Source organism: Chiloscyllium plagiosum, unplaced genomic scaffold (genome assembly GCF_037043375.1).
Source record: "Chiloscyllium plagiosum isolate Xiang-an unplaced genomic scaffold, Cpla_swu_hap1 HiC_scaffold_5, whole genome shotgun sequence".
NCBI classification, from domain to species: Eukaryota; Metazoa; Chordata; class Chondrichthyes; order Orectolobiformes; family Hemiscylliidae; genus Chiloscyllium; species Chiloscyllium plagiosum.
In genome coordinates this window covers 62,609,868-62,623,759 of record NW_028270143.1, presented here as the reverse complement: position 1 = coordinate 62,623,759, position 13,892 = coordinate 62,609,868, and the positions used below count along the sequence as shown (strand labels likewise).

The window sequence follows — 13,892 nt, the reverse complement described above, 5'->3', positions numbered from 1 at the left end:
TGAACCTCCTCTGGACCCGCTCCAGAGCTAGTACACCCTTTCTGAGATATGGGGCCCACAATTACTTACAATACTCTAAATGTGGTCTGACCAGAACCTTCTAAAGCCTCAGAAATACATCCCTTTTATATTCTAGTCCTCTCTAAATAAATGCCAACATTGTATTTGCCTTCCTAACTACTGACTCAACCTGCAAGTTTACAGTAAGAGAATCCTGGATTAGGACTCTCAAGTCTTTTTTTCACTTCAAATTTTTGAAGATTCTATGCCTCTATTTTTCTTACCAAAGTGCACGATCTCACACTTTCCTATGTTGTATTCCATCTGCCACTTCTTTGCCCACTCCCTAATCTGTTTGATCCTTCTTCAGTCTCCCCACCTCCTCAATACTAGCTGCCCCTCCACCTATCTTTGTCTCATCTGCAAACTTAGCCAGAATGCCCTCAGTTCCTTCATCTAGATCAAAGTGAAAAGTTGTGGTCCTAACACTGACCCTTGTGAAACACCACTAGTCACCAGCTGCCATCTTGAAAAGGATCCATGATAGTACCTTGTCTCTACCACCATGGCCCCTTATCTTACTCAACAACCTCCTGTGCAGCACGTTGTCAAAGGCCTTCTGAAAGTCCAAGTAACATCCATTGGCTGTCCATAACCTGCTCATTACCTCCTCAAAGAATTCTTAACATTTGTCTGGCATGACCTCCCCATGATGAAACCATACTGACTTCATTATGTCCTGAATTTGATGACCAGAACTCTCTCCTAAATTCCGGCTGTAGCCTAATCATCACTTCTTTCCAGAGCCATCTCTGATCAACCCTAATTTGTGTTTTTCTAAATGATGGTTTAATCTGTCTCTCGGAATTGATTTCAATAATTTACCCAATACCAAATTCAGACCAACTGGCCTATTCAGCCAATCCTTCACATCCTTTTTAAATAAGAATGTCGGTCCCTCTCATACTTATAATATCTAATATTTTATGCTACACTTTAACTCCGATGTCTGCATTGATCCTCTCTTTGGTGAAGACAGATAAATACTCATTGAGATGCCTATCCACATCATCTGAGTCAATGCATAAGTGCCTATGTATATCTGGCGGGCCTTATCCTTTCCTTAGTTATCCTCTTGCTCTTAATATATTGGTAAAAATCTTTGGCAAGTAAAACCAAGGATAATGTAATGTATTTCCCTGTCCACTCTTTACTTTCCTAATTTCCATTTTCTCTCCACCTCATACTTTGTTTTTTTCTAGGCTTTCTGCAGCATTAAGATGTTTGTGACTGTCATAAGCTTTCATTTCCTGCTTTATGCTTGTAGATATCAGGTGATCTCACGATTTAACAATATCACCCTTTTCGATTGTGGGGACATGCCTACACTGTACCAATAGTCAATCTTGTTTTTGAATGCTTTCTACTGTGTTGAGCTATGTTTTTCTTTTAATAGCTTATGGATCACCCTGTAAAATTTATTATTTCCCCAGTTTAGAACTTGTATTCGTGTTCTTTTCTCCATCATAATACTAAATCTAACTGTTTTATGGTCACCTATTTCCAAAACAGTCACCCAGTGCAGCTTTATTCATTTGCTCAGCTTCATCTAGAATTATGACCCTTCTGATTGGTCTTGTTTTGTGTTGGCATTTTTTAAAAAAAAACACTCTCGAATAAAGTTCAAGGATTTTCTGTTGTCTGTGCCATTTACACTACTCATATCACAATTAAGAATAGGGTACTTAATGTACCCAACTATTGCTTTCCTGTGGTTTTTACACTCCGAAAGGTACGTACATATTTGCTGTTCCCTCTCACTCAATGTTTTTTCCCCTTTTGATAATCTCTTTAGTCATACTTTACTATTTTTTGTATCTATCTTATTTTGAGACATGCCAAGATCTTTGTGCAATGATGAGGTATTTTTTCTTTTTGATACTCTTTTTAAATTTTATTTAATACGCAATGGAGTATCCCTTGTATTTTTTTCTGTTGTAATGTTCTAATTTGTCAGCTCACTTTAGCTTTCATAATTACACGTTTGATAAATTATGACTAAACAATGACCAATTATTTTAAAAGTCTTGGACCTGCTCTTTCCCAAAACTGAATGCAAATTTAATAATATTATGATTGCCACAACCTGGGGCACCTTCACTGAGATAAATTAATCCTATGTTCTTCAAAGAAAGTATCCCGAAAATATTCTATGAGCTCCCCAACAATTATTGTTGAATCTTTTTGACTATTAGACTGTACATAACTCCCAGAAGTATTCTTCATCTTCAGCAAAACTACTGCTATATCCTTGTTTTACCCTAATAAGTAATAATAGAGCCTTCTCTCAGTGTTTCCTAGCTTTCCGTCCTCTCTACATGTCTTTCATGATTCAAGTCCCAGTTTGTCATATTATAGCCTTCACTTGTAATGACTATCAAATTGTAATTGATTAGTTCTGTTTGTTCCATCGGTTTATCTGTTTTGTTTCAAAAACAAGTATTTAGGGGGAAATACTTACCTAGTTATGTAAACTGTTAGAACACTTGGGAACTTGGGGAAATTAGTGGTGATATCTTAGGGACAGTCCATGTCACAGTAGAGGAGGTGTTAGACATATTAGAATGTGTAAAGATGGATAAATCTCCTGCTCCTGACCAGATGTATCCAAGATCCCTGCAAAAGGCTAGTGAAGAAATTGCAGAGACCCTGGCTATGTTTGCATCATCATTAGCCACTGGTGAGGTCCTGGAAGACTGGAGGGTAGCAAATGTTGTACCCTTATTCAAGAAGGGCTGCAAAAAGAAACCGGAGAACTATAGGCTTAACATCTGTGATAGGTAAGTAACTTGAGGGATAAGATGTACATGCATTTGGAAAGACAGGGTTTGATTTAGGAGTAGTCAGCATGGCTTTGTGTGTGGGAGATCATGCCTCACAAAACTGTTAGATTTCTTTGAAGTGACCAGGAAGGTTGATGAGGGCAGGGCAGTAGACACGGTCTATATGGATTTTAGTAAGGCCTTTGATAAGGTTCCACATGGTAGGTTGCTCTGGAAGGTTAGATCACATGGAATCCAGGGGGAGTTGACAAATTGGATACACAATTGGCTTGATGGTAGGAAGCAGAGGGTAATAATGGAAGGACGTCTGTGATGTTGGAGGCCTGTGACTAATAATGTGCCTCAGGTCGGTACTGCGCCCATTGCGGATTGTTATCTATATCAATGATTTGGATGAGAATGTATGAGGCATGATTAGTGAGTTTGCAGATGACACTAAAAGGCAGTATTGTGGACAATGAGGAAGATTATCAGAAAATGTTGAAGGACCTTGATCAGCTGGGGAACTGGGCCGAGGAATGACAAATGGTGTTTAATACAGATAAGTGTGAGGTCTTGCATTTTGAAAAGTCACATCAAGTAGGAGTTTCATGGTGAATGATAGGGCCTTAAGGAGTGTAGAGGAACAGAGGGACCCTGGGGTTCGGGTGCACAGTTCTCTGGAAGTGGAGTCCCAGGTAGACAGGGCAGTGAAGAAGGCTTTTGGCACACTGGCCTTCATCAGTCAGGGCATTGAGTACAGAAGTTGGGAAGTTGTGTTGCAGTTGTACAGGACACTACTGAGACTGCACTTGGAGTATTGTGTTCAGTTTTGATCACCTTGCTATAAGAAGGATGTTATTAAACTGGAAAGAGTGCAGAAGAAATCTACAAGAATGTTGCCAGGACTTTAAGTAAATGTTACTTAAGGGTGTTTGTATATTACTCATAGCAGCAACTTATTAATTTCAAAGATGTTGGAATAAAATAAAGGCGAATAAAATTCCTTGTGTTTTAGTGAAAGTACAACTGGAGTAACATGTAGTTTTAGTCTCCTTATCAAAGGAAAAATCCATTTATTTTGATTGCACCCTGTCTCTAAGTTTATTCCTGAGGGAGGGTGCTATCTTATAAGAAGAAATTGAGTGATATCCTTTAGAATTCAGAAGAACAAAGAGTGTTCTTGTTCAATAGCATAAAACTTTTAGTGGGTTTGCAGGATAGACATTGAGATATTGCTTCCTCAGACTGAAATGGCCATAGTCTTAGGGTAATGGGTCAGCTCTTTAGGTAAGAACTTTTCTCATGCAGGGATGTGTTTGCTCAACACCAAGTATACTAAAGGTATATCAGGGCTTTTTATTTTTGGAAATGGGTAAAGGGCAGAAAAGAAAGATGGGCAATGACAGAATATTAGCCTTGATCTTCTTGACCAATGGTCACATCGAGGCATATGGTCTACTGAGAAAGTTCCTCTGTCAAGTAACCTGAAATTGCCCATGTATGCCACATAAAAGGAGGGAACATGCCTAATCTCTTATCTAAAATGAGGAAAAACTTTGGATAGAATAAATAAATGGATGAGAAGTGAGAACAGTAATCACAGAGACTGGGAAAGGGCACCATCTTTCTAGTCCCATTACTCCCTGGGTTGTAACATCCAATAAAAATACTATATTCAGTATCAAAGTAACCAAGTAAATACCTTATACAGAGGAACAATGATTATCCAGCATTCGATTAACCAAACGAAATAATCCCCATCAGGTTTTAATCATGATCTACCAACTAGGTTTTTTGATAAACGAAATTATGGAGTTATCAAAACAAACTTCTTGAAATAAAAATGCATTAATTAGTTAGTTAATAACACACTTAGTAACATAAAAGCATAAATGCTTAGTCCTATAACTATCCTCTTCAGGAAAAGAAAAGAATCTCTATGGATCTGTCAAAATGCTAGCTGATGGATTTTTCTTTGTATCAAAAGAATGAAGTGTGGAATGTGTCAAATTCTGTGGCTTTCTTGTTCTAACTTTTGCCATGACATTGTTGATTGTGCAATGTAGTGAAGTTCACTTTTGTAGTGAAGTTATTGATCATGCATAGTCATCTCTGGAGTCTTGAAGAAACAGCTCGCTCAAGAAAAATAAACTTTGTTTTTTTCAATTATTCTTTCAAAAAACAAAATAAGTTCATCCTGAATTTATGTGGAGGATTTTTTTTTGAGAAATTAGAGATCAGCTGGGCAGCTTATAGCAAGTTTTCCTTCTGCTCAACTTGTTCTTAGCAGGCTTTCCTCTAACCTACCCAGATAAAATAGTACTTTTCCAAACCAGTCCCATTGTGGTCTACAGCAAAATAAGCAGTTATCACCATGTGACTTCCATACACCTTGTTTTAAAATAAGACAATCTAATCTCCAATGTGAACTTGCAATAACCTCTTTTTAAAGAACTACTCCTGCTTTGTCCACAAAGTTTAAAATTAATTCCTTTTCTCAGACCCCTTCAAACTTAAATCCGCCAAGCAAAATCAAAGCACATTAATAATGACAATAATTGGCAAAACAAACCAACTTCCAAAAGGAAATTTTGTAAATACTCAAAGGAAAAGAGTTTGTGCATGGTACAACTATGTTGAGCTTGGGGAAGAAAAAGCATCTTTGTCACTTAATCATTCTACGGTTTTAATCAGCAGCCAAACCTAGGAACAAGTGGTTTAATCCCTTTATTCTTTTATATTCATTATATCACTAAGGCCGCAATTGTACGAATAATGAAGATGAGAAAAGTTCTGAAACATCAGCAATTACTGGCAGAGGTACTGAACCAACTCTCGTCCAGATTCAAACCCAGGGTTCCAGTTATTAAGGTACGTTAACCAGATACTTGCATACAGCTAATCTTTTACATTAATTTTTTTAAATTAAGTATTATCTACAAGGACAGCCAAAGTGGAAAATTATGACAGTTTTTCTTCTGCCTTTTGTGCGATTGCCTTACTTAAAGGAACACACACTTGTTATTGATGACTTGAAAAACACATTAAACTGCACACTTTCCAACTTGTTTTTCAAACTCTTGAAAGTTTTTTCTTAGATAGAATTGTTTGGTGATTTTAAAAGGGGGTTGTGTAATTAGGTATAGAAATTTTATGAAGTAAATTTAAGTTTTTGCATTATTAGTGTTTTCAGAGATGGCAAAAATTATGAATACAAGTTACGTTGTATAAAAGGTTGGCTTCAGAAACAACATTCTTAATCTGTTAGTCACATTAGATAGCTGTCACACAGGAGGTGATGCTTAAAATTAATTTGCTTCTAAATCAGGCTTGGATTTTTATAGAAAATTCATAGTGATTTAAGGGTTATGGTCATTCCATGGCTTTGAGATGTTGAAGCAATGTATAAGACAGGAGCAGAAGTAGGCCATTTGGTCCATCAGGTCTGCTGTGTCATTCAATGAGATCATGGCTGATCTGATAATCCTCAAATTTCCTTTCTTACCTTTTCCCCGTGCATGTTGATTCTCTGACTGATGAAATATTGGTCTGTCTCATCCTTGCATCTACTTACCAGCCCTATTATACTCCTATGGTAGAAAATTCCACTTGCCTTCCCACTTATTTTTATCATTAGTAACTTTATGAAGAATTCATTCACTTCCCTCATCTTAATCATTAATTCATATTGTAAGTAATTGTCATTCTGGCACTGATCAGGAGGCTCTTCAGTAGTCACAGGTTGCCATGCTAATATACTACACGCAAGACTTTTGAGTTCTCTTATTAAAAAGGCTTACTGCAGTATCTTTTTGAATGCCGTTTGGAAATCTAAACACATTACATCAACTATTTTCCCTTTAATTATCGTGCTTGTTATCTCCTCAAAGAATTCTAATGAATTTGTCATAAGGAATTAGTTGGATTCTCTCACCCTGGTTTTGTCTTTGGACAACTTCAGTATAAGAATGGCTGTGATGGGCACTGATCATCAGCAGCAAACATCCCCATTTATGACGGAGGAAGAATTAATGGAGCGAGTGGCCGTTTTTTGTACTGCATTATTATGTGATTCTCAAAGGGCCACAAATCAAAATGTCAATGTTTTCTAAATCCTCTGCCACATATCTCTGTGCCATTGTGAATATTCACCACAAAATAAAATTGATAAAGTTGCTAACCAAGGACAGAAGTAAATAAAATTGATTTGCTTTTGTTTCCATGGATAAGGCAAGTATTTTATGGACCAGTTCAGGTAACAAATTATGTGTGATGCTGTCTCTTTAGCAGTCCCAAAGTGTTGTTGACATCCCCAAAATCGCACGCCCATATATCAATCACCATCTTCAATAGGGATGAAAAGAAGAGCAAAATAGTGTATTACTGGCTGAAATGAGAACACCTATAAAGAAAGAAAAAGTAACTTGCTGATATTAGAAGCCCAAGGCTAGTAATTCAGATTCCAGTGAATCTGATATTGATCTGCTAAATATTTAATGAAGCCAACCAAATCTATTTTTTTGCACTTTGCTAAATTTTCTGAAGACTCTGTAAAACATCCAATCATGGTAAATAAAATATACAACATAAGATTGAGTGCATCCAGAGCTGACCAAAGGATTTCACTCCTTATATTAAGATCACAATTTATTTTGTCCTTTTAAGCATTCATTGGTAAGACTGGCCATCCTACATATTTAGTCTGTAAACTATTGATAGAATTAACAAAGTTGGTCACTCAGCTGTCGTGCACATCTGAATTAGTGGTGCTGGAAGAGCACAGCAGTTCAGGCAGCATCTAAGGAGCTTTGAAATCGACGTTTCGGGCAAAAGCCCTTCATCAGGAATAAAGGCAGTGAGCCTGAAGATAAGCTCGGGGAGGGTGGGGGTGGGGAGAGAGTAGCATAGAGTACAGTGGGTGAGTAGGGGAGAAGATGAAGGTGATAGGTCAGGGAGGAGAGGGTGGAGTGGATAGGTGCCTCTCTCCTGTCATGCACATCTCCTGTGTTGTGTTGGTAACTTTTAAAAATTATTCTGAGAAAGCAATCTTTGAATATTCCATTGGTTGGCTAGTCATACAGCATATTTTAACTATCACTGGAAGTTGGCAAATTGTTGAACTAGATTAGCCAAAGTTTTGGCTTTGATCCTCAAATCTTTGCATATTGACCAATTTAATCATTTATGATTGAGACTTAGATTTGCAGTATAATTTGGCACAACTGAATTAGAATATCAGTTGTGTTATCAGTGCAAAAGATGTAGAAAGTAATATTTCAAAAGAACTGTTAAATTGCACAAGATCAGATGGAAAGCTGTGCCAAAACAGAACAAAGGGAAACTATTCAACATGTCCAGGCAACATTTGTGGAGAAGGGAAGCTAAATTTCCAGAATCTGCTGAGACCTGAAATGCTAAATGCTTTTCTCTTCTTAGACTCCATCCAAATTGCTGAGTACTTTTAGTATTTTACTTTGTTTTCTAGTTTTGACATTTGTTGTGTTTGATTTTGTGGAACTGAGCTGTTGAGCTATTTATGATAGCCTGGCAGAATGACACAAATCTTCTATTTGTCCACCAATGTATGTGGTAAAATGTCTCCACCACTTGAACCAGAAGAATTCCAACAGTTGCTTGACTGTATACCATGAATTACTGCTAACCTGTGGTACTAGATCAATTGTTGGAAAGGCAACTAGAAGTTAGAGTTGATTCTCTGCACATTTGTATTGTCAGGTACCCTGTTTAATGTGTAAAATATAAAAACTTTGCAAAAACCTGATTATCCTAATTTTTCCTTTGCAGAAATGCATCGACATACTGATAGAAAAGGAGTATTTGGAGCGTGTGGATGGGGAGAAGGACACATACAGTTATTTGGCTTAATATTATAAGTGTCCAAATAAAACTTCATTCCTAAGACATGCTGGCTTTGAATACAGAGAATGCTATTAGTTTTGTGATAAAGATGGGAATGTAAAAGATTGCATTCTTGAACTCCATTGCAGCCAGTCTGCTGCCTGCTGGACCTCCAGTAAAAGAGTGGAAACCACCAGCCAGTCACATTTACTTTACAGAACTGTTCTCAGGATTGCTACATTTCAATATGTAAATATCAAAAGAAACCCCTAACCTTAATACAGTAAAATGATAAAAGAATTGAATCTTCTGCATAGGGGTTGCATGCTACTGCCTATCTGCATTTAAAAACCTTACTTCAGCTATACATGGCCACCACTGCTCTGAATGTAAGGGGCAGCAGGGAAAAACTAATTTATGAATGCAATGTTGGCAGCACTTTCCAAAAGCATACTAGTGAATTTGAACGAGCCCTTTAGAAAAATGTGTAATCTGCATTATCTGCTATGAGAAAAACCATTTGTATAGTGTGGTTCATTTTTTAATGTGTGATAAATAAAATTTAATGATTTCTGTAAATAATGACTTGATTTAATACTTAATTTGGTGGGGTTAAAAAGTTTAGATTGTAAGGTGCAAGTTGGATAGATTAACATTGGTTTCATTGTTTCTACATTATAATGTACTCAGTTAGTTATTACTTAAAAATGCTAAATGCTCAATCACCTTGTTTACCAATTTTTAATAGCCCATTTTTGAATCAGTTAATGGAATAGAAAGATTTACTGCACATGTCCTATTAATTCTTTCCACTTGTTTATTCAGCATTTAAATTGGTGGCTGATGTAACTTAAAAAAAACAGTATGGCTGCATTCTCAACAATTAAAAGTTTGAAGTCAGTATTGATTAGTGATTAGACCTTATGAATTCTATGCCTACAAAATATCATTTCCCCCATAAGGAGGAATTCACCTTTCTCTATTTAGATCCAAAATTAGCTTGATGCCAAGAAAGAAAGGGTCTCTTTCTGTTAAGGTTCTGTAAAGCTCATTGACCCTTGCTGTTTAAATTACCATAACAAATGAGCAAGATTAAGTTTGCAGATTAGAAAATTGGTCATATCTGGAGAGCTGACTGCTGGCAGATATTAGTGGGGTGGTCAGACAAGTGGCATATAATTCAATGCTTTGAGAAGTGTACAGGAGCAAGGGGACCTTGCTCCACATGTTAAAGAGCTCATTAGCTGTGAGGTTCAAGAATCCATTTATACAAAGCTATGAGCTTAGATGTTTCACATTGCACAAATGCTTGAAAGTGGGCTGTTATACTTTCATCAAGATTAGAGTGGTATTGGAAAAGCACAGCAGGTCCAGCAGCATCGGAGGAGCAGGACAATCAACATTTCGAGCAGGAGCCCTTCATCAGGAATCCCTCATTATTTATTTCCATGTCAAACCAAAACAGCAATATTTGAAATCTCATGAAAATTCAAGTTCTTTTTTATTGATAATTGCACCAACAGCTCACCATACTGGTGTATAGTAAAAGTAGGTATAAAACTGGCAGCTTTTGAAAAATGATTCATTTTTACAGTATAAATTATTGTCACAGTAGTTTTAATCAACCAGAGTTGTTTAAATATGTTTCCATACAGTACATAGAAATCCTGAAATATAAAAGCAGCTGCCTATAACTGAGGCAGTTTAATTTCATGGGATTTCCATTTCTCTCTCTATACCAACATACTTAAGGGCATCAGCTTGACTGTACCTAGAAAAATAAAAAAAGTGATCAATTCAGTCAAAATGTGCAGCAGCAATTTTCCAAACACTGAAAATTGTTCATGAACTCTACACCCTTCAGTTTTGTGATCATCTCTTGATGTTACTTCATTAGTCTCCAACTGTGTTAGACAAAAATACCATGGTGTTAGATTCATGTTTTAGTCATCTAACTAAAGGTAAATGTGAGAAATCCAAAAGTTCGAGTTGTTTCAAAATTCAGACAAAGAGGAAGAAACATTTTTCGAAGGTAATTTATGTTTGGAACACTATTCCACAAAGGATTGGTTCATTGAATATATTCAAAGGTCCAATTGTGTAGATTTTTGGTGGTTATGCAGCACTAAAGCCTCAATCAGATCAGTCCTGATTTTGTATAGTGTAGTAGGCCCAAGGAACCTGCTCTTATTTCTTATGTTATACAATAAGCATAACCGCACAGTAACACCTCTGGCTTCCTTCATTTGCATTATCTAACAATCCAGATGTATATTGTCAAAATTACAATATACACAACTACAAGTATACAGTTTTGACAGAAGTTTAATGAAGAACAGTTCCAATGTTCTATATTTCTGCCACTATTGACACTTCCATAACCTTCCAGGACAATGCTTAACTTGACCAGATAGTTTACACTGAACCATTTTGATATGCAACTTAATGTTTGAATTATTCAGGTCACCAGCTCTTTAAAAAAGTGAAGCTGGTAGTAATGAGTGACAGTCAACAGAAATTCTTCAAGAAAAATCCTGTTTTGAGGGTTGTGATACTAAGATTTATTCCTACTTATCAGTGACTTGGGGATCACTGCATCTGAAATATTGGAAAAACTAAATTTACACAGATGAACCAATTTCAAAATTATTTTGCTTTAATACTGCGCATTCATCATTTGATCTTATGACTCTAGCAATGCTCTAAGATATGAATACAATCAGAACATTTTGTCAAAAACATGAAACAAATCCTGTTCTCCCAAACATTTGTACTGCAAAATAAGAAAGTTCATACCTGTAGTCAAAGAATAATTCTTCTCCAGTCTGGATTGCTCTTTTGGCAAAGATACCAATTCTATGGTCTCCATTCACCATCATTACTAAAATAAAGGTAAATATATGAAACATATTTGGATAAATTCTAGATTAGTGCCAACCATGACTCAGCTGGTCTGAGTCACCAAGTTTCAGATTCAAATCCAACCTCAGGGCTCAAAACAAAAAGGATGACAGTCTTCACACTATTGAGGATGCCATCTTTTGGTAAAAGATTTCAATTCCCTCCCAAGAGTTAAAGAGGAGCTACAGTGGAGTGCCCTGGCCAATATACATCACTCAATCCACAAAACTACTTCAATATGATTGACTATTAAATGCCCTATGAAATGGCCTTGCAAGCTACTCTATTGTACAAAAATGACAAAAGGAATACGTAGCTTGGACAATAGAAGTCCAAATAACCCTCAAGCCATCCTTCCAAATATCTGTGGGCTTACACAAAAAGGTGTGTAGAGGTAACTACAGACTAGTTTAAGAAAACAGTCTGCCATAGATACATCCACTGAATCAACTTTGATCTGATCTGTTGGTTGTTGGATCGCTTAACCCGGTTTATCGAACACAAGCAGTTCTATGTTGTTACTTCACCAGTCAAACTCCATTACAATAAATGACAAAAGCAGCAGGTGCATGGGAACAACACTACTTCTAAGTTCCTCAAAAAAAACCTAATCATTATTTCAGTCCTATTGATGGATGCTTGCTTTAGGAAACATACCAATTTTCACAATTACTACATTTCAAAATTACTACTTTGGCTACAATGTGGTTACTATTTAAGACAAAGTCATTCTCTTCTTTACATCATTTAAAATCCATTTTACTCCAATTTTATTCATGGATACTACAGTCAGCCAATGTTCAATTTGTGTTTCTAACAGACATAACCCTTGTACTCAGACACTAAGGAGGGGGCATGTGTTTTGTTTTTATAGTTACAATACAACCACAAAAGCTTGTGTGTCACTTTTGATACACTTATAAAAGCAAAATGATATTCACCTTTGGCATAACAGTTAGGATTGACAGAATGGTTTGCAAATCGTATTTTGTTACCCTTGCGTGTTGCATCAACAACAAAGTCTGAAAAAGAAATATTACAAACAGTGACTTTGAAATTATCATAATTCTGAATACTTTTATTTATTCAGATCATTTAATTTGGGAATGTTTATACCATTGTTCAGGTTGAAAAGGAAGCTGCACATATATTTGTCATAAACTTTGCCACGGCGATCAGCTTCATCCTGAGATATAATCTGAAAAGCATTTGGATTAATTATTGCATCACCTACATATTAGAAAATAACTGCATTGACATCTGTGACATTCACAAAACTGTGATTAATTCCGAGGGAATTGCAGTGACTTTCTTCAAGGTGGCACGGTGGCATAGTGGTTAGCACTGCTGCCTCACAGCGCCAGAGACCCGGGTTCATTTCCCACCTCAGAGGACTGACTGTGTGGAGTTTGCACATTCTCCCAGTGTCTGCATGGGTTTCCTCCCACAGTCCAAAGATGTGCAGGTCAGGTGAATTGGCTATTCTAAATTGCCCGTAGTGTTAGGTGAAGGGGTAAATGTATGGGTGGGCTGCGCTTCAGCGGGTCGGTGTGGACTAGTTGGGCCGAAAGGCCTGTTTCCACACGAGGTAATCTAATCATTAGAGGATAGTTCAAGTATGTGACTAAAGTGCAAAGAACTCAATACAGAACATTAACATCTTACCAACACTTTAAAAAAAAAACAGCCACAACATAACATCCCAACTCAATGTCATGACAAATTAAAACATTTGTCCACATTGTTCCACATCATGTCTACTTGTGAAGCCACTTTCAAGGAAATATGCACCTGCACCTCTAGGTCTCTGTTTGGCAACACTTCCTCAGGCTCTACCATTAACTGCCTAAGTTCTACCCTAGTTTGTCTTATTAAGATATGACACCTCACATTCATCCAAATTAAACTCCATTTGCCATTCCTCCGTCAATTGGCTCATCTGATCAAAGTCCCACTGTACTCACATAATCTTTACTGTTCACTACGCCACTAACTTTGGTGTCATCTGTAAACTTATCAATCATACTTCCTATTTTCATACCCAAATCAATTTAAAAAATGACAAAAAGCAGTGGGCCTTGATAGGACACCAGTCTAAAAAGCATCCCTTCATCACCACCCTCTTAAAGCCAATTTCCTGACTAGCTTTCCCTGGATCCCATGTGATCTAACCTCAAATCAGCCGACGATGCGAAACCATGTCAAATGTTTACTGCTCCACTTCATCTATGTTCTTGGTCACCTCTTCAAAAGACTCAATCACGTTAGTGAGACATGATGTCTCACACAAAATCATGTTGATTATCC

At 36.9% G+C, this 13,892-nt stretch overlaps 2 protein-coding genes across 2 annotated transcripts in view; one reads left to right on the top strand and one right to left on the bottom strand.

The window, feature by feature from the left end:
- The window catches only part of cul1b (cullin 1b), a 130,114-nt gene extending 120,845 nt beyond the window's left edge, over nucleotides 1–9,269 (top strand). The window contains exons 21-22 of the mRNA XM_043690138.2: nucleotides 5,583–5,696; nucleotides 8,631–9,269. Of these exons, the coding sequence (XP_043546073.1) occupies nucleotides 5,583–5,696; nucleotides 8,631–8,711 (195 nt within the window). The 3' untranslated portion in view covers nucleotides 8,712–9,269. The remainder of the gene's footprint in view (nucleotides 1–5,582; nucleotides 5,697–8,630) is intronic.
- Nucleotides 9,270–10,173: 904 nt separating this feature from the next.
- ezh2 (enhancer of zeste 2 polycomb repressive complex 2 subunit) overlaps nucleotides 10,174–13,892 on the bottom strand; it is a 70,481-nt gene continuing 66,762 nt past the window's right edge. The window contains exons 17-20 of the mRNA XM_087987229.1: nucleotides 12,702–12,783; nucleotides 12,527–12,607; nucleotides 11,481–11,565; nucleotides 10,174–10,455 (exon numbers count right to left, since the gene is read on the bottom strand). Coding sequence (XP_087843355.1) covers nucleotides 10,395–10,455; nucleotides 11,481–11,565; nucleotides 12,527–12,607; nucleotides 12,702–12,783 — 309 coding nt within the window. The 3' untranslated portion in view covers nucleotides 10,174–10,394. The remainder of the gene's footprint in view (nucleotides 10,456–11,480; nucleotides 11,566–12,526; nucleotides 12,608–12,701; nucleotides 12,784–13,892) is intronic.